Raw genomic sequence first — 21,896 nt, forward strand, 5'->3', positions numbered from 1 at the left:
AAGTATTAGTCATATGTTCAACTCTTCAACTAATTTAATTTGTACAAAAAGATGAAACTGCTCTATCTCCAAAAGCTGAAGAGGAGGCTCTAGGAAACCCTTGTGGGAATAATGTTTTCAGACTTTGAGATACAACACCATTCCAAGAATAATTATTTTCCTATAGAACTTAGAAAGGAATAGGATCGTACACAATTATATAGACTTGAAAAATTCAAGCAAAGAAGTGGAATCTGTAACAAAAATTACTAACTCAATTAGCATTTATCAGCATCTATTTAGACAAGGTAATCCACCCTTATCATGTAAGACATTCAAAAAGAAGCATCATATAAGAATCAAATAATTGCTTACTGAAATAACAGTAAGTATGCAGGTTTATAATGCATGTACATGTACAGGTAAGATTCACATCCTTTTGCAGAAAATCTGAAGGTCTAAACTCATTTCTCAAGCTAGAATGCTCCACCTCGAGGTGTCCCCCATCTGACACAATGCAGTGCTACTACTATGCCTTATGAACATAAAGGGATATCATTCTGACCTCTGCCTTGTACAACAGTGGTTAAGTATAAACAAAGAGGCTAACTGGCTTTAGAATGTATCAGGATTTAAAAGGAATGTAGTAGATATATCATGTTCATCAAAGGAAACACTAGCAAGACAAAAAAGACATAGCAAATGTAAAAACAAGCTGCTTTACCATGTTTCGGTGAAAAGAATATCATTCTGGACCGCATCACATTTTCAGATGCAGGAACCAAGTTCTGGAACGCCCCCTCGGGTACTTCTTTTAGGCTCTTACAACCAGCCTGTTGGTTCTGAAATGCACTTCGAATATTTTCAAGCTTTAGTTGTATATTCTGCATTTGAGCCTATGAAATGCATAAGAATTCTATGAGCTAGGGCTGGAGAGAAGGATCAGCAGATGGAGTAGCAGAACACTGGCTACTCTTGCAGAGGACAGAGGTTCAATTCTCAGCATCCACATGAACACTTAGAAACATGGTTAATTCTAGGTTTGGGGTTATTCAACACCTTCTTCTGGTCTCCATAGGCACCAGACACTGCACACAGCACACATATATACACGCACGAGTTAAAACACTTATAGACATAAGACAAAATAGAAAATCATGAGCTGCTGTGTAGACTGGAGTACATCTTCAATCCCAGAACTGAGGAGGCACAGGCAAGCAGATCTCTGGAGTTCAAGGCCAGCCTGGTCTACATAGCTAGTTCCAAGTCAGCCAGTGCTACAGAGCCAGATTTGTCTCAAAAAATGTATGAGTTACTTTCTGAAATAAGTCATAACAACTACTATTATATTCATCAGACATAATTTAGAATTAATTTTTTGGACTGGGAGATGGGTCAGTCACTAAAGTGCCTGCTGCATAATTATGAAAACCTTAGTTCCAGACCCCAGCAGCCAGATAAAATCCAGGCATGGCAGGAATACCTCTAACCTCAGTGCTGGGGTAGCAAAGACAAGAGGATCCCTGGAGCTCATTGGCCAGCCAGTCTAACTGAATCAGAGAGCGTTTCAAGTTCACTGGAGACTCTGTCTCAACATAAGGAAAGTAATTAAGAAAGATACTCAACAGAACTGTGTCTCTAGTTGCATATGTAGCAGATGATGGCCTAGTCGGCCATCAATGGGAGGAGAGGCCCTTGGTATTGCGAAGATCATATGCCCCAGTACAGTGTAATGCCAGGGCCAGGAAGTGGGAGTAGGTGGGTTGGGGAGCAGGGCGGGGAGAGGCTATAGGGGGTTTTTCGAGAGGAAACTAGGAAACAGGATAGCATTTGAAATATAAATGAAGAAAAATAAAAAGAAAAAAAATATACTGAAAATTAACCTTTGGCTCCCACCTGCATGCACACATATACACATCCACCTAACTATGGTATAGATATAATATATATGGTAGAGATATTATATATAAAATAAATGAACATATACATATCAGAGTTAAATATCTTTAGATTATATTGTGGTAGAATATTTGTTGACTAGGGAGATGATTTATTGGGTAGTGTTTTCTACACAAGCATGAGGACAGGACTTTGAATCCCAAGAACCCATATACAAAGTGGGACATGGTGCTAGTGTACATGCATAATCCCCAGGGCTTGCTGGCTTGCCAGTATAGCTGAATCAGCAAGTACCAGGTCCAATGAGAGATCTTGTCTCAAAATAAAGTAGAGAGAAATAGAGGAAGATACCAGAGATGAACCTATGGCCTCTGTATATCACGTGTTTATATACACAAGTACAAATACACATACAAACATGTAACACAAACACAGAAACAACTTATTTTAAACATAAAACATTACTAGAGTAAATTTAGTAAAGAAACAGAAAATATTAGTGTATTCTCTTCATGTAAATATAAAACTAAAGTTCTAGTGTAAACAACCTGAGGGGGTGGAACGTATCAGCCATAAAACTGATCCTAACACTCCACTCTACTTAGTGGCCCTTCTCTGAGGATGCAGAATAAAATGTATGTCAAAGCTTACAGCACAGTTAAATCACTTAAAAAATAATAAGAGTCAGACTGGACTTATTAACAGGAGGTCAGCCTGATCTACACAAGAAGTTCTAAGCCAGCCAAGCTATACAGTGAAACCTGTCTCAAACATCATCATAATTAATAATAATAATAATAATAAATATTAATAGACTCAAAGCTAACAGTGAAAGTCTTATTATACAGCAAACATATGCCTGTGGATTCTCTGATACATGACAGTGACGCTATCCCAAAGAGGACTGTGGATACACACACTAATATAAAGTTGGCTGTGAGGTAGTAAATTTTTATACCTTGGTGATTAGTTTGTGTGTCTTTGAATAAATTCTCTCTCACCTTGAGTTCAGGAGATAGGAGTACATCAAATTCATATTGCAGGCTTTCGATATCATAATTGATGAAAGGCATGGCCATTTGAAGGAAATTGTCCACATCCTGAAGGGCTTTCTGAGCATCTTCTTTAGTCTGAAACTTATCCATTCCTTGGCTAGCCAGGAGGCATTCCCCTTGATCACAGCACTGACGTGCCTGAGGAGGAAAATCACAAAAATCAAAGAGGCAAACATAAGAATGAATCAAGGGAACATAGGCTTGCTATTAAAAGAACTATATCCTGGTTTTGTATTATTACATATTAGTGGAGGGGAGGGGGTTGTGGGTAGGTGTACAAAGCATACTCATGCCATAGCGTGCATGTGGACGTCAGAAGACAACTTGGCAGGAGTCACTTTTTCCTCCCAGCACATGGGCCCTTTGAATAAGACTCTTAATGAAGCTCATCCCAGGCTTATCCACTGAACCATCTTGTGGGCTGGAGCTGTGCCGCTTCTGTCAATCAGAATTATTTTCAGAGCCCAGCTAGGGTGGCATACAATTTTAATCCCAGTACCCAGGAGGCAGGTGCAGGGGAATCTCTGTGAGTTTGAAGCCAACCTGGTCTACATGGCAATTTCCTAGTCAGCTAGAGCTTCATAGTGAGATTCTGTCTCCATTTTTAAAAAAGAAAAGAAAAAGAAAAATGCTTTCAGAGCTGTTAATAAATGATATCTGGTTTTGCCCCCAGAAATTCTGATTCAGTAGCTCTGGGCTGCCAGCCAGACATTTATACTGTTAAAGCGCTCCACAGGTATTGCTGATGCAGAGCCAAGGTTGGGAAGCACTGCATTTATTTCATAACAAGTAATTTCTCCTGCAGCAGGAGTCTGGCCATTTTCTCAACACTAACAGTTTAGTTGCATGTTATTTTCTACAAATCAATGACTGAAATATGAAACTTCTAACAAAATATAAAGTTTAATATCAATGCTTAATGATTGCCAAGGACAAGAATACGGTTTTTTTTTTTTTGAACCAAAAAAAGAGATGTGCAGATTAGAATCCATATGTTCCAATGTAATGTTTACAAGGGGCACTCCTGTTTACAATCCTGTGCCATGACTAGATCTGTAGGGTGGCATTTCCATTCACTGACCCGTAGGCATGACAGAATATTTTTCATTTACCAGTTAATTTTTAGTACTGTACTATGAAATGCAGAAGGAATTTCAGGCTTCTGCCCCTGGGCTTGTACATGTTCTGACTGCAGAATACCACCAGGTTTCAGAAATAGATGTAAACTAGAAGGAGGCCATCACCGCCACTGTCTCCACATTGAAAATGGAGCAAAACTGGTACTACACTGGGTCTACCATGAATAGTGCATAGAGAGATAGATTGATTATCCACAATTAGGCCCAAGGTTTAAGATCACTTACAAAACACTGTAGACACTAAACCTCTAAGAAGAGGTATATGGACAAGCCTGAGAGAAGATGAAATGTGTACCATAAGGCACAAGAGCAAATATGGGCAAGACTATGAAGATGGGAGAACTCAAGAAAAAAACAATTATGGCCTCTTTCAGATATGGATCATTCCCAATCATATTACCTGCTGTAAGAGTCTATGCACTTTGAAAGTCCTGCTCAGTTGGACCCGCTTTGTTCTGATCTCATTAACTAAAATATCAGAAAGGTAGCGTAGTTCATTGCATCGCTGGCAAATTAAATCAAGTGCATAGTGGTGATTCGATGCCAGCTTGTGGCCACGTAGTATCACAATCCGGGCCTTGGTTAACAGTTCCTGATTTGAAAGAGGAGAGAAAAATCATAATTGTAAGATCTCTGCTCATACAACAGGTGGGAGGGGGGAGAGCAAGGGGAAAGAATCATTAAAGAACACATTTGGCAGGGGATATGGTCACAAAACATGATTGATTTCCTTGCCGTTTTTCTGCATTCAACAAAAGAAAACACACACAAAAATCTTACAGTGATATTGATGAGTTATAGCAGTGACTATCAGAAGCACACAAATTTCTGAGTATAAAATGAAAGTCAATCACTTGATTCCACTCAGGATATAAAGAGTGCCTTCTAATGTGCACAGATGTAAAACAAAAACACACAGAGAACCCAATGTAAAGTAAACGCCTGGAAAATAAAAACTAATACATTTCTATGTCAATTCCAGTGCCCCCTCTTACCTGAGTGCCTCTGACATACCTAAAGTGAATATCAGAAGGGACTCTCATGGCCCTACATCCATTCTATCAACTACTGATAGAATAGAACAGTGACTGAAAACTAGTAGGAACATACATGTTTCCCAAAGCAAAATAAAGCAAATTGAAGCCCAGCTGAGCGTGGGACTGGCCTTCCTAGCTATTGGGAAACACACAATTACAGTAGAGAATTGATTTTTAAATAGACTAGAGTGGCGGTTCTCAACCTTCCTAATGCTGTCACCCTTTAATGCAGTTCCTCATGTAGTGGTGACCCCCAACCATAAAATTAATTTCATTGCTACTTTATAACTGTCATTTTGCTACTGTTACAGCTCATAATGTAAATATTTGACATACAGAACTTCTGATATATAACCCCTGTAAAAACGGTCATATGACCCTTAGAATGGTCATGAACCACTACAGAGTGAGGACCACTACTGTTTAGTTAGTTTGACTTGCCAACTTGACACAGCCTAGAGTGGACTGAAAGCTTCAACTTAGGACTTTCTTAGATCAGATTGGCCTCTGGGCATGGTTGTGAAGGATGTCTTGATTAGTGATTGATGTAGGAAGACCCAGACTACCCTGGTCAGCACCATCCCTAGGCAGCTGGTCCTGAGCTGTATAAAAATCTAGCTGAGCACAAGCCAGTAAGGAAGCTAGAAAGCAACAGTCTCTCATGATATTTTCTTCAGGTTCCTGCCTTGTCCTCCCTTAAAGATGGACTGTGATCTCAAACTTTAAGCCAAATAGACCTTTCTTCCCCAAAGCGGCCTTTGCTCAGAGTGTTTTGTCACAATAATGGGACAGAAACTAGGACAACTACTGAACTGAATGCTTCAAATGACAAGTTCTGTGCCATACGTCTTAAATCACATTGGGAAAAGTTATTAAAAAAAACAAAGGCCCTGGCTTCCAAATCAGTTCACCTTCTCTTTCCATGCTGTCAAAGGGAGGTGTGGATTGTGATCAGAGTCTGAAAGTCTAATAATTTTACTTGTTACTGCAACCCCTAGCCTGTAAGTTTCATTTGCACATGTTCATGGTTCACTCATGAGTCTGTTTTCTAAGAACATATCTATAAAAGCATTGCTTTGCTGTGGTATACAAGACAGGAGAGCAAAGGCAGTTTACTAAGTACTAAAGTCATGAATCTACACTTTAGAATGAACAAGAAAGCTGACAACTACTTTTCCTTTGAGTACATATATATCCAGGAGCTATGCTAAGCTCTTCCTAGGCCATTTTACCTGCTAGTCAGCCTAAGTAGAGCTGTCTGTGTGGGTCTATAATGGATTCAACTGTATGTATCATGATAGATATTAAACAATGCATAGTCTTATTTCATAATTTCCAGATACCAAAAACTTTTTTTTTGAGACAGAATCCCATGTAGAGTAGGCTAGCCTAAAACTCACTATGTATCTGAGACCCTATTATATATCATTCTTGATAGAGGGTTTTTTTCCTAACATCTCCTTCCTACAGACAGCTTTTAAACAGATCCTACAACTTAATAGTTCCCTATAGCTTCATGATGCATCTGCACTATCTCCATAGGGCCACACTTACAATGGATTTTAGGTTAATATGATTGTGTTAATTATATAGTTATGAGAGGCTAAGTATAATAAACATTTTTACTAAGCCCTAGTGAAACATAAACAAACATTAAAATGTTATCTTACCTGAGATTTATCATCTAAGATCTCTAGTTTTTTAAGTCTTTGTTTTACTTGAGCTAAGTTCCCTGTTATATCACCCAGTTCTCTTTGTTGACTTAATAAAAATTCAACTTGAGTCACAGCCTAGAAGCAAGAAATAAAGGTTTTAAGAGGATGTGAATTATTAAGCATTCACTTTTAGTAATGATCACATTAAATAAGAAATGCTATTAAATGAGAATGCCAATATAAGAAAATTACACACATAGAGAATATGTTCAGCTATTTTATTCATAGCCTCATAGATATCCATGCACACAGGATTTATATAAGATCACTGTGTAAATAAATGTGCAGTCATATATATGAACATACTTGCATAAATGCATATACACACACATATACATACTTGTATATATGTGCATATGCTTTCCCCAGCTATGTAGTAACTGGCCCTAGAAACAAGAAACTCCAGTAGCAAGGAGCACACCTTCCACCCATAGCTTCATCTTTGATACCATTTCCCATAAAAAGTAACCAAGACAGACTAAGAGACTAAGACAGAACACACACAAGATGAGCTTGAATCACTCAAGAAAGGAAGGAGATAAATTTTTTTCTAATCCTGACAAATATCATGAGACTAGAGTAGCCAGTTTGAAATATCAAAGAAGTTCAGAATAGCATTGGAAGACAAAGGCTGGTGAGATGGCTCAGAGGTTAACAAAGACCTCACAGGCACCTGCACTGATTTACACATACCCACATATCCAAATACACACAATTTTAGAATAATAAAAACAAATGTTTTTAGTCTGGTATAGTAACACATACCTTTTTTTTGCAAGTCTTTTTTTAAAGATTTATTTATTTATTTGATATATATGATTAGTACACTGTAGCTGTCTTCAGACACACCAGAAGAGAGCATCAGATTCTGTTACAGATGGTTGTGAGCCACCATGTGGTTGCTGGGAAGAGCAGTCAGTGCTCTTAACCTCTGAGCCATCTCTCCAGCCCAGTAACTCATACCTTTAATCTCAGTAACTCAAGAGACAGAAGTAGGATGATCTCTGTGAGTTCCAGTCTAGCCTGGTGTATATAGTAAGTTCTAGGCCAGCCAAGGCTATGAATGAGAGTTTGTCTCAAAACAAACAACAAATAAATAAACCTCTTTGTCAATCCTTTATAGACTACAGAGATGGCTGAGCAGTAAGAATGCTAACTGCTCATGCAGAGGGCCTGGGTTTGATCCATAGCATCCATACCAGGCTACTACTCATTACCACCCGTAATTCCTGCTCCAGGAGATACAACACTCTCTGATCTCCACAGGCATATCCACAAATGTGCTGTAGATAAGATTATGCAGGTACACACACACACACACACACACGAATGAATTAATAAATAAATAAACAAATAAAATCATCTTTTAAAACAAAATCACTTAAAAAAAAAGAATAGCAATGAGATATGGGGCAATAGCTCAGCCAGTAAAAGTGCTTATCACACAGATATGACCTAAATTCAATACTCAGAACCCATATTTGTAAAAGTCTGGCATGGCGCTGTGTGTTTATAATCCCAGTGAAGAAGAGGTGGAGATAGAAGGATACATAAGGCTCTGACCAGACAGCCAATGAGAAACCTAGTCTCAAAAACCAAGATGGGCCATTTTTTATGATGTGTGTGTGTGTGTGTGTGTGTGTGTGTGTGTGTGTGTGTGCATGTGTGAGTTGGTGGTGGTTTTAAGGGCATTATTAGGTTAACTGATAGAATTAGAATCATGATGTCAGGTAACATAAAGGTCTTATACTGCCATTGAACGCAGTGATTTTGATAACTGAACAACGATTCTGTAAGACAATGTTCTTACTGTAAGAAAAAAATAAAATGTTTAGGTGAAAATGGCAATACCTATGGTACATGGTATGTGACAATCAATAGGTATCACTTTCTTAGAAAACGATGTTATAGCCTAAAAGCACTTTATATAGCCTGGTCTACAGAGTGACTTCCAGGACAGCCAGGGCTATACAGAGAAACCCTGTCTCGCAAAACCAAAAAAAAAAAAAAAAAAAGTTTAAAGAATGATCATGAAGGTAGAGAAAGAATGTCCTTGTCATACTAAATGGCATGTCAGTGCTTTGTCTCAGTGGACGAAGTGAAGGCTTTGGGAGTTAGCCAAGATTTTCTTTGTTCCAAGTCAAGGAGCTGAAAACTGGCATCTTGTAAGAAGCCTGCCCCTTCTAAGCTCATGAATGAGGGCCTCCACCACAAGGAAGGAACTGTGTTAACTAACCTCTTGAAAGTCTTGTTCAAACTTCCACAGTTGCAGATACTGCTCCATTTTCAGCTGATGTTTTTCCCAAAATCCATCAAAAGCAGTTTCCATATCATGCACCTGAGCCAGCAACCTTGATAAACAGAAGGCAAAGAATTCCTTAGAAATAACCGCTTGTGGATGCAGGTATAGAGCTAACCCTAAGCTGCTAATTAAGAGTTAAAACATTCCCAACCAAGAGGATCTACTGTCCTGCCAAGGGCCCAAAGTGACAGGGTCACGTGAGCAAGGACTGAAATCTCGGAGACTGCAAGTCAAAATAAATGTCCTCTATAGGAACAAGAGAGAAAGAAAGAAAGAAAAAAAAAAGAATGAATTATAGGCAAAGACCAGTCATGGTGCTACGCCTCTAATCCAGTAGTAATGATGTAAAGGAACACAGATGTCTGTAGGCTTAAGTCTAGTCCAATTTGTATGAAGTTCTAGGCCAGCTAGAGTTACATGGTAAGATCCTTTCTCAAAAACAGGAAAAAAAGAATTATAAGCAAAAATAGTCTATGACACTATGACACTTGGCTCAGGCAAAGAAAAATCAATGTCTGGGGAACTTAATTCTGCAAGCGAACTACTGTCTGCAGACTAACCCAGACAAGAAGTTCCCAGACTTCCAGAGGTCCAGAAATACTTTCATACCTAACAGCAACAAACAATGTAAAATTCCTAGTTTGAAAATATAAGTGACTTTTAAAAGAAGGGAGTGCTTACTTTTTAATAGTTTGCCAGTCGCCATTTATGTGCTGAGTACATTCAAGGCTTGAACTGACAGTTTCTTCAGTGGCAGGCACTTGCAGGTTCATGAGCAGAACTTTTCCTTCTTTGGTTACAGCAGTTAAGTCATTCTATAGGAAGGCACGGCAGGGTATGTTAGCCAGTTAGTTCATAATGGAACACGAATGGCTTGAAGAGATATACAGCTATGGAAGATGCATGGCCCAGGAGACAGAAGCGCTTCTAGCACAGCCTTCCTTGGCTTTTACAGGATTTCAAGGTCAAAGAATCTGCGAATGTGACACTCTGTAGCCAGGGAGATGGCTGAGTTGATAAAAGTACTTCCCCTTGAAGCATGAAAACCTGTGTTCCATATCCAAAATGCATCCTTTTTTAAAAGCCAGGTATAATGGTGTACACTCATAATATCTGTGCCGGGGGAGTAGGTCTACGCAGATCCTTGGGGCTCACTAGTCAGCCAGCAGAGCCTACTTGGTTCTAGGCCACTGAGAAAGTCTGTCTCAGAAAAAAAATAAGGTGGGAAGCTGGAAAGATGGTTCAGTGGTTAACAGTACTGGCTACTCTTCTAGATGACCTGAGTTTGATTCCCAACACTCAAATGGTGGCTCACAGCTGTCTATTTTCAGTTAGTTGCAAGGGAACTGACACACTCTTCTAGTCTCTATGGCCAGTGAATGAATATAGTGTCTAAATAGGCAAGGAAAACTCCATATGTGTTAAAAAATAATAATAATAAAATAAACAAATTAAAAACAGGGTGGATGAATGAGGAACAAAACCATCTTCTGCTTTCCCTACACTCACCTGCACATACAGGCTGTGGCCACTGACAGAAACAGGAGACTCAAAGAAGATCCTGCCTTTTCAACAGGGACTGATGTAGAATAGGCTCGCCTAAAACTCAATATGTATCTGAGCCCCCATTATATATCATTCTTGATAGACATTTTTCTAACATCTCCAAAATGATGTCTCATTCCTACAGATGGCCTTCAAAAAGATCCTACAACTTAGTTTCCTATAGCTCATGACAGTGAAATACGTGTTAGAAACGGAGGCCAAAGATGTTATTCTAACCAATCTTGTTCTATTTTGATAATATTTTATGTGCTCAGATGAAACCATACTAACACAGTAACGACTACAATATCAGAAAGCATGAAGCTACAAGGTAGATTTAATACATACTGAGAAAGAACCATATACCTTTCTTTTTCTTTTTTCCTTTATCTACATGATCCAAGATTTTCTTCAGAAGGTCCAAGGGACTTAAAAGGTTATGAGTAGACATTTGTCAACAACAACAAAAAAAAAGATAGTGTGGCAATGGTATGTAATTAGCAAGGGGGAGGCTCTAAGTTTAATTCCCAGCACCAAGAAAATTAAAATATTTTAAAAATAAAACTAACATTAATGAAGCATAAACTGTGTGTTAAAAACATTGCAATGGTGTCAGCATTTGGAAGCTGATTATGTGATGGATCCCTGCATATGGCAATCACTAGATGGTCCATCCTTTCGTCACAGCTCCAAATTTTGTCTCCGTAACTCCTTCCATTGCATACACTAGCAAGATTTTGCTGAAAGGACCCAGATATAGCTCTCTCTTGTGAGACTATGCCGGGGCCTAGCAAACACAGAAGTGGATGATCACAGTCAGCTATTGGATGGGTCACACGGCCCCCAATGGAGGAGCTAGAGAAATTACCCAAGGAGCTAAAGGGAACTGCAACCCTATAGGTGGAACAACAATATGAACTAACCAGTACCCCAGAACTCTTGACTCTAGCTGCATATGTATCAAAAGATGGCCTAGTCGGCCATCACTGCAAAGAGAGGCCCATTGGACTTGCAAACTTTATATGCCCCAGTACAGGGGAACGCCAGGGCCAAAAAGGGGGAGTGGGTGGGTAGGGGATTGGGGAGGTGGGTATGGGGGACCTTTGGGATAGCATTGAAAATGTAAACGAGGAAAATACCTAATAAAAAAAAATTAAAAAAAAAACATATTACATATACACTATATCCATATCTCACTACATCATCCCTACGGCTGCATATAAATTGGCCATGCAAGCCAAGCCATTGCTGGTGGAACATGCTTATAACTGGTCATGAAAATCAAGAGTTCAAGGACAGCTACAGTTGTGAGTTAACAGTCAGCCTAGCCGGGCATGGTGGCGCATGCCTTTAATCCCAGTACTCAGGAGGCAGAAGCAGGTGGATTTCTGAGTTCGAGGCCAGCCTAGTCTACAAAGTGAGTTCCAGGACAGCCAAGGCTACACAGAGAAACCCTGTCTCGGAAAAAAAAAAAAAAAAAAAAACAAACAGCCGCCTAAGCTACAAGAAACCCTAAACAACCACCACCACAATAGTCAGGAACCATCATGAGAATCATCATCAAAAATTATGATGCAAACATTTGGTTCCTCACATTTTAATTAAAACATATCACCCTATATAAAATGCAAAACTGCCTTGGCACCCAACTTACATATTATGGGTGAGGGAGAAAAATAATACTCAGATGTCTGATTTTCCTTGTTCAAATTGTTCCCCAATATTTTGAGAAAAGGACCTCTAAATTGTCAGAACCATTTCTTTCCTACCTACCACAGACAGAACAAAATCAATTCCACAAGGGACTGGAGAGATGCCTCAACAGTTAGGAGCACTTGCCTCTCTTGCAGAGGATCCAAGTTTACTTCCTAGCACACACATGCCAGCTGATAATCACCTATAACTTCAATCCCAGGGAATCTGATACCCGCTCTGGCCTCTTCGGGCACCAAGCACACATGTGGGGTACAGACATACATACAGGCAAAACACCCATATAAAAATAAAAGAAAAAAAATATTTTCAATGTATTTTCCATTTCCCTAGGTAAAAATCAGCATGAACAACCAAGGCCAAGCAGCACGGTGTGATGGTGTATACCTGAAATCACAGAACTCGGGAGATGCAGGGAAAAGGATTCAAAGTTTGAAGTCATCCTGGGCTACCTAGTGACTTTCAGGTTATTCTGGAGAACATGATGAGAGCCTAGTTCACAAAGAATCACAGCTTAGTGACAGAGTATTTGTCTAACATTCAGGAGGCCCTGGGTTCCCTTCCTGATACAGAAAAGAAAAGAAAAGAAAAGAAAAGAAAAGAAAAGAAAAGAAAGGGAAGGGAAGGGAAGGAAAGGAAAGGAAAGGAAAGGAAAGGAGAAGGAGAAGGAGAAGGAGAAGGAGAAGGAGAAGGAGAAGGAGAAGGAGAAGGAGAAGGAGAAGGAGAAGGAGAAGGAGAAGGAGAAGGAGAAGGAGAAGGAGAAGGAGAAGGAGAAGGAGAAGGAGAAGGAGAAGGGAAGGGAAGGGAAGGGAAGGGAAGGGAAGGGGAGAGGAGAGGAGAGGAGAGGGGAGAGGGAGCGGGGAGGGGAGGGGAGGGGAGACGGGAGACAGGGGTGAGGGGAGACGGGAGACAGGGGTGAGGGGAGAGGGGAGAGGGGAGAGGGGAGAAGAGAAGAGAAGAGAAGAGAAGAGAAGAGAGGATACATACCTTCAACAGGTGATACCTTTCGGCTCGACCTGCCAGAATCTCTTCTATTGAAAGGATATCCTGTGGTAGCTCTGTTTCAGCCAATTCTGTTCCAAAGGATTGCAACATCTGAGCCATTTCTTTCACTGTGACAGCAAACTTCTCTATGGCCTGTAAAAATCCAGGGGATCTTTGATGGAAACTCTGACAACATATCAAACTTTGGATCAGTAATTTGGATTGTTCTTTACATATGTATAAACAACAAACATGTACTCTACGAACTCCTCTAAGAAAAGTTGGCACTACCCCTGACAGTTAGGACTAACTCTGCATCAAAACCCCTAAGATTCTAAAAATTAGTGTCAAAAATCCTTGAGTGTACACTTCTACATTTCTGGACTTGTTCCTTGAACACTCGTGGAAACTATTTCTAAATGGCACCATGTGCTGAGTAATTTTCTATATGGCCTTGACCATCAGTGTCTTTCTTACTTTATCAAACTCAGCACTCAGCCAAACTGCTTTATAGGTTCACTTCTCAGCCGGGCGTTGTGGCTCACGCCTTTAATCCCAGCACTCGGGAGGCAGAGGCAGGCGGATTTCTGAATTCGAGGTAAGTCTGAATTCGAGGTAAGCCTGGTCTACGAAGTGAGTTCCAGGACAGCCAGGGCTATACAGAGAAACCCTGTCTCGGGAAAACCAAAAAAAAAAAAAAAAGTTCACTTCTAAAGAGACATGAGAACAGTGCTGTAAGTTGATATTTATTAGCATTTGTGATCAGCACTCCACAAAAGCATATGATCTAAGGAACTGGAGAACAAGTTGTCACAACAATTCATTGCAGGTACTGCCAAAGATCTGAAACTGCGATCCCAAAAGTGCTATTGCCCTAAAATGGCAAGGATGGCTGCACTATTTTGTTTCCAAAATAAATCCACCACAGGAAGACAGGGGAAAACACAGACACAATATAAACCATCTGTTAGGCATGAATCTCAAAATATTTGCTCATTCGTTTAGGCTTTGAAGATTATTTAGGTCAAGCCATTGCTTGCTCTAACAGTTAACCTTCATGCGAACACCTGAATTGCTGAATGAACCTGCCAAACACTCAGTTTGAATAAGGACTAGGAAATGTGACCCTAATTTAGTGACCATCATTATTTTCTTCAGAAGAGTTTTCAGATCATGTGATTGAAAGTTAAGACACTTACATCATAGGCTTTATAATACCTAAGAGGCCACAGCCCTTACCTCTTCTAAAATCTCCAAAAACAGGATTCTATCTAGTCTAATAGCTGTGGGAGTGCCACACATCTAGGCTGAAATAAATATACTTGTATTTTCTGAGCATCTCCCATATACCAAGCAATAAGCAAAACTTTTTTATTCATTTTCTCATTGATCCTTCCCAAGATCCTTATGATATACTATCAGTATCATTTTATAGTTATAAAAAGACTTGGTGAGGTGGTATATATTGTCTAAGATCTAAGACATAACTCAGCAGTGCCAGGATTTGAACCCAAGCCCTTTGTCTCTGTGTTACTGCATGATCACAGGAAGAACTGGGCAGAGAGAGAATCCTTTCTTTTTCACTAAGCCTCTCCTTCAATTGCTATCCTTAATGACTCTATCATTTCTAGATATCTCTTAGAGAAGAAAACCAAAATGTTGAATGATATATGCATTTGAACACTTGGAGACCCAAAAATCTGCTTTTCCCAAGTAGGAAAAATGTCTAGAGAAAATGAAGGATAGGCTCTACAGTAAGGGCAGAAGCACATACATTTCTGAAGATGATCCATTCACTGTGGCAGTACTGCAAGGTGCCGCCTAACTCAGGGGTTAACTGCTTGTCATCAATGTATGTCAGCAAATCACTAACTGAGCTCAGCATAACAACCTATGTGAATAAGCAAGAAAGACACTGTTAACTGTCCTTCATGACAGCCCTCTATCAAACTGCAAAATGAATTTCAATAAATACTTAGCAGACTGTTATCTGGTATAAATGCTTCAAACAGTTCTGTCCTGTGCATGCCCCCACACCTGGATGCATTAACTTTCTTCAGAAACCAAAGTTTTATTTACAAAACATCTCTATCAACCAAAATTAACTTCAACAGAAACCAAAACACCTAATTCTTCTTTGTCTAAAAGCTTTCATTACTTATGAGAAATTTGGCATTCACATATACACATGCACACATACACACAACAATTTCAGTGCTCAGAACAAAGCAAAGGAACTTTGTGTAGTAAGTTACAATTCAGGTATTAAATTTTATGAGCACTCTATGTCAAATAATAAAAACATATAAAGATATATTTTCAAAATAAAGACCACAGTGCTCTGAGCTAGCTTAGGATCATGGCATTTCAGATACACAAACCACACAATGTTAACTGAAAATAAAAATTCGTAATCATACTCACACATATGCACACATCTATAACACATAGCAAAGATTTTTAAAGGAATTCATTGTTATAAGTTGCCCTGTTTAACAACAGATTAAAAACAGATTGTTGTAGGACATTGCAGAGTTAAATTTTTGAGAGACAAATTTTAAGTGTTACATAGACACATATAAAACAAACAATATAAGATACAGACTATATAAGCAGTAGAAGGATAAAAGATTCAAGCAATAATCTTACTGGTAATTTCAGCATAAAATCCTCCTGGCTAAATCGAAATCCAATGTCCGTGAAAGTCCGTTGAAGAAAACTGGTAGGACGCAAAACCAGGACTAAGTGTAAGCTCCCAGGGAAGGAGGCCTGGAGCAAGAAATAGAAGAGTAAGCGGGCACACCAACTCCCAACTGAGCACAAATCAGAAAATATGTCATTGGAGGAAGCAAACTTTTAAGTTAGAGAAGTCAGTAAGAGGTCAACATGTTTAAATGGATGCTGATAATATCTAAAAACATGGAAACAGAAATAAAAATAACATAGGCCAGATCCTTATAATGTCCCCAGTATGGAATTTTTCTCACAGGACATAAGCAGGTCTTAAGCTGCAAATAATTAGACTCTAAAGTTTTATCTTGAAGTTAGTTTTGCTTTTAAAGTTTTCTTTATTATTAATAATTACAATATTTGAGTAATTAAATATTTGTACCTATTTGCGTGTTATGCCATTATAATTTGATATATACATATAATGCATACTAATCAAATCAAGTTAATTAGCATTTCCTTTACCTCAAACATCAGCATTTCTGTGTTAGGAATTTTCAAACTCTTGTAGTTATCTTGTAATTACAGAGTATAATTAACACTGCCTTTTAGGACCCCAAACTCCTTCCTCCTCTTTAACTGTACACTGGTTAGTACCTATTATCCAACCTCACTGTGTGTCTCTTCCCCCTCTCCCTTCCCCTTCCTATACAATACATTCGACTTCAATAGGATCAACCTTTGTAGCCTCTACCAATGAGTGAAATATGGAATTGGCTCTCTTTCTATGCCTGTCTCATTTTACTCAATACAATTTCCATCTCCAGTTCTATCCATGCTACCAAAAAACAATGGATGGTATTTTGCAGTTTTAATGTGTGTAAACAACATTTTATCTTTTCATCAATGGATCATCATCTTGCATGGTTCCACACGTTGCCTGTCGTAGATTGTATTGCAATCAACATGGATATGCAGGTATTCCTTTGATATATTCATTTCAGTTTCTTGGATATACCATAAGTGGGGTTGTCGGATTAAACATTAATTATATATTCAATTTTCTGTGAAGAAACTGTTTTCAATAATGACTGTATTGATTCGCATTCTTACCATGTACAAGGGGTCTCTTCTCTCTTTTTCTTTCCTAGCATGCTGGTTTCGGTCTTAAGCATATTAGCCATTCTAACCTTGTGATTTTGCTGTGAAAGTCCCTCATTAGTTATGCTGAGCATGTTTATATACCTATTGGATATTTGTATAACTTCTTTTAAGAAATGTCATTGAGATCATTTGCCCATTATTAATTAGATTTGGCTTTTGAGAACTGTTTTGTTTTGTTTTCCTATTGAGGGTTTTTTTTTTAATAATCTAGGTATTAGCCCCTCAGTGAACAGTTTACAAATATTATTCTCATTTGTAGTAACTTTTATTAGCCAGATGTAATTGTTATCTCAGAGGGCTACTTCCAAATAAGCTCCCACTTTCTAGTTCTTTCTGAACTCTAGATGGCTGGTTCAACTCGGCTCTTCTGGCTCAAACTTCTCACCAAGCTGATTGATTGAATTTGGCTTCTATCTGTCTTTCACTGAATTGCTCTGTGTGACCTCAAACTCTGGCAATGTGCCTAATCTTCTGGCTCCTTCTTATTCTCTGGCTTCAACTGCCTCTGCTGTATGACTTGAACTTCATGGACTCACAAGTGATCTCAATTCCACTGCACTGCATTCACTGTGCTGACTCCCTATGGACTGACCAACCCATCTTCATTCTCCCTGAGCTGCTCTTAAATAGCTTTTCTCCTGAGAGTTGGATGTGTGATTTCTCTGACTCATTCTGTCAAATCTATCTCTGATTCATCACTTTGTCTGCCACTCAATTAGAGGCCATTGATTCAGATTAAAGGTATGTACTAAAGGATTCCAGCCAGAAAAATTAAAGGTGTGTACTAAGGGCATGTCAGCATTCCAGCTGTATCATAGAGACCTAGAAGGTCTTTGAATGTGATCAGAGCAGCCATGTTGCTAGATTACAACTCCTCTACCCTGTAGGCTATCCATTCATTATGTTCATTGTTTCCTTGGATGTACAAAAGTTCTTTTCATTGATTTAATCTTGGTTGCCTACTTATGCTTTGGGGTCTGCAGTTTTAGGTATACCTAAAACTGATACCAATTCATTTAAGAACTCCTCCTATAATTTCTGCTATTGTTAATAGTTTATAGTTTTGGGTTATTGTTTTTGTGTCCATGATCCAATTTGAGTTAATTTTTGACAGTGATAGGAAATTAGCTTCATTGTTATATGTATATCCCCAATCCCATTTATTACATGTTCTCTTGGATCTTTTTGTTGAAGATCAGTTGACAATAAATTCTGGGTTCTGTTTAATTTCATTAGTTTATGTGTTTGCTTTTATAGCGTGGATTTGCTGAATTTGAAGTCAAATTACTTCTATTTCCCGTATAAATGAAAACAGATAGTGGGCCAGCCAAATGGCTCAGCAAGTAAAGGAACTTGCTGTGCAAGACTGGTGACCTGAGGTCAATCCCCAAGACCTACAAAAGCTGACTCCACAGAGTTGTCAGCTGCTCACATGCATAAAATCCACATACACATCATAATAACAATAAACTTTAAAATAATTTCTAAAAACAGAATTAGGAGACAAGTCCTAGCCCAAAAAGCCAACCAGAACTGAAATGTTGTCTATCTACCCTAAACAATGAGTGAAAACTACATCACAGAACCACAATTTTGCTTTCATCCAATTAAGTCCCATTTTTGTCACTATGTGTTCACTCCATACATTAAAATGAAATAATATCAAGCACTTTCAATAACCAAGTTTATTAGTAATCAGTAATAGTACAGCAGAGTAAGTTAAAAAAAAAAAGAAACAAAATAATTAGAGTAAAGTACATGAGGAAGCAATATCACAAAGCCTGTGAGAAACAGGATGGCCAAAAGGGGTTTGAGGAAGAAAAGAGGAATTAATTGAATCAAAATGCCATCCTAATTTCAGTATTTGCTCAGCTTCTAGGGGAAAAAAAGGCTGGCATACATAGGCAGTTGTTCTAGCTTTTACTTCTGTAATAAAATATTCTGTCCAAAACTGACTTAGGGTTTAGGGTTCATTTTAGTTCGCAATCTATCATGGAGTCGGGGAAAGACTCATAGCCAAAAGAACATGAGGGAACTTGTCCCATCCATATCAAGAGCAGAACATATCACCCTTGGATGTTTTCTCAGCTCATTTTTCTCCTCTAAGGATCAGCTGTCGAGGGAATGATGGCATCTACAGTGAGGATGATCTTCCCATATTAGCAGTCTTCCCTAGGTCTCATTGAGACTCTCTTCCCAAAGGATGGTAGATTGTATCAAATTGACAGTTAAAGGCAATCATTCATAGCAGTGAAAAAATAATTACTACATAAAGGAATTTCAAAGTAAAGGAATAGAGGATACTATGCAAGATTAGCAATGAAAGGAAAAATAATGGCCCAATATTAATATACCACCACATATTAAATGCCTACGCTATGCCAAATATTTTGCCAACACTTTTAATTCTACTTCAGCATAGTTCAGTGAAGGAGTTAACTTGCCCCTTTTACAAATAAAGTGAAGCTCATAGTGTTTAAGCATAACTTATATAGCCCTGGCTTGTGCTAACTCTGGAGCCGTAGTCATTAAACTACCTCACCTTTTGAAGATTCTCAATCAAGAAATGTGAAGGAAACAGATGTTGGAGGGAAAAGGTGGTGGAGAAGTAGGCAAGAACCACAACAGGAGTGAGTTTGATGTTTGTTTTTCCCCTTAGAAGTGAAAGAAATTTCTAGGACATTTTGAATACCAGAGCACCATGGTCAGATATGCATTTTATTTTATTTTAAATTTTTCTTGTGCTAAGAATTGAACCTAGAGATCTATAGAAGTGTTCTACTATGGTACTACATTCCTAGCCATGCTTAGAAAGGTATCATGAGCCTTGAGAAAGAACTGAATTCAGACATAAGTAGAAGGAGACTTGCTATAACTGTGGAAAACAGTACATACTTTAAAATCAAGTCTGATCCTGAACCAGAGCAAAATGTGGCAGGAGGCAGGAAAGTGGCAGGAGGCAGGAAAAACTCCCAAGAAGTAGCATCATTAAAACATGATTTAATATACATTTAATCAGTGCAATCCATCCCAAGATTTGAGATTTGAGTAACCCAGATGGGAACAAAAACGAAGCATGTTATAGGATGGAAGGCAAGATTCTGGTTCCTTTCTGTAGATATTGCATGTTGGAAGAGCCCACAAGGCCTTCTCATGACATCTATACATTAGCTATCTTCAGGGAAGGAGGGGCAGGAAAGGTCTAGTCTGGGAGTCCAGTCATCAGCCTCAAGAGAGATTAAAGCATAGCAAAGCGAACTATAGAAAAACACTTCAAGTATATTCATTGTAAGTATAATACACCACTGGCAATTGAACAAAGCTATAAAACAAAATTAACCGTGAGTTCCTGAGAGCCCCCTGTTCAGTTTAATTCAGCAGTTAAAAATACTCTATAAAAAGTCTATTTTAAAAAAAAGAATAACATTACTGGGGTATAAAACCTAGATCTCAGGGCTGGAGAAATGAGACAGCAGTGAAGAGCACTGACTGATCTTCCAGAGGATCCAAGTCTGATTCCCAGCACTCAAATCAAACAGATCACAACCTTCTGAAAGTCTACTCCCAGAGGATCTGTTAACTTCTTCTGGTCACCTTAGGTATTGCATGTACTGCATGCATATGGTGCATAAAAGTACATTCTGATAAACATTCATACACATAAAATACAAACAAAATCTCAAAAATTTTAAAAACCTAGATGTCTGTAAGATAAAGGACAGGTTTGTCTATATAGCAAGCTCCAGGCCAGCCAGGGCTATATAGTGAGAAAGGAAGGAAGGAAGGAAGGAAGGGAGGGAGGGAGGGAGGGAGGGAGGGAGGGAGGGAGGGAGGGAGGGAGGGAGTGCTGCATCCGAAATAGTTCAGTGATTAAGAGCACTGGCTGTTCTCCCAGAGGACCCAAATTCAGTTCTCACAATCTGTATCAGACAGCTTACAACTATCTGTAGCTCCAACTTCCAATAAATTCAATGCCCTCTTATGGCCTCTGAGTACACTTGTACATGCACGTACGTATGTACACACACACACACACACACACACACACACACACACACACACACCCCACACAAACATACACAAATTAAGAATATATAAAATATTAAAAATGGAGTAAACTAAAACCACGGGTATCATGTAGGAGTTGGATTTCTTGTTACTTGTGAGAAATCAAAGATTAGATAGTGCTTGGGCCCATTTTCCCAACATGATGACACTTGACTGAGCGGGCTGGTCAGTGCCCCATTTTTGGATGCTCTCTAGTTCACCACAGTGCTCACCATTTCCAATTCCTGCTGCTCCTCAACATAAGGGATGTGTGCTGGTGAACATTTGCTACTCTTTAGGTTGTATTTTAACTAAACCCCCACTACTTCCCAGCTCCATTGTCTTCCTCACATGCAGTGTACACATTTAGATTTGTCACCTTTACTTCGCATCTCAAGTTTAGGGAGTGAACTATAAAGTGATACCATCCCTATTATGCTTCTCCAATGTTTCCCTGTTGCTAGAGTCTGGTTTTGCAGTCAGGTGAACTAGGGTTTTGATTATATTTCTTGTTTGTACTTGATAAAACTCTGTGTACAGCCTCCATATTGATACTATAAGCAATTACTAAAGTTTAGTGATTTAAAACAACACAAATTTTTACTGTGCTTCTGAAGGTCAGGAATTCAAGGTTAGCGCCACTGAAT

General features: G+C 38.9%; 1 protein-coding gene across 15 annotated transcripts in view; it reads right to left on the reverse strand.

Annotated features, from left to right (window-relative positions):
* The window catches only part of Mcf2 (mcf.2 transforming sequence), a 123,229-nt gene that overhangs the window by 64,281 nt on the left and 37,052 nt on the right, over positions 1-21,896 (reverse strand). For 4 of the 15 annotated variants that reach the window (XM_006527750.3, NM_001289731.1, NM_133197.5 and 1 more), the window contains 9 exons: positions 16,018-16,137; positions 15,143-15,259; positions 13,372-13,521; positions 9,808-9,941; positions 9,061-9,175; positions 6,780-6,899; positions 4,473-4,664; positions 2,880-3,071; positions 704-875 (listed from right to left, as the gene is read on the reverse strand). In XM_006527750.3, the coding sequence (XP_006527813.1) occupies positions 704-875; positions 2,880-3,071; positions 4,473-4,664; positions 6,780-6,899; positions 9,061-9,175; positions 9,808-9,941; positions 13,372-13,521; positions 15,143-15,259; positions 16,018-16,137 (1,312 nt within the window). The remainder of the gene's footprint in view (positions 1-703; positions 876-2,879; positions 3,072-4,472; positions 4,665-6,779; positions 6,900-9,060; positions 9,176-9,807; positions 9,942-13,371; positions 13,522-15,142; positions 15,260-16,017; positions 16,138-21,896) is intronic. The other 11 variants (XM_006527743.3, XM_017318343.1, NM_001358999.1 and 8 more) reach the window with 3 other exon arrangements.

Source organism: Mus musculus, chromosome X (genome assembly GCF_000001635.26).
Source record: "Mus musculus strain C57BL/6J chromosome X, GRCm38.p6 C57BL/6J".
In the NCBI taxonomy this organism is placed as follows: domain Eukaryota; kingdom Metazoa; phylum Chordata; class Mammalia; order Rodentia; family Muridae; genus Mus; species Mus musculus.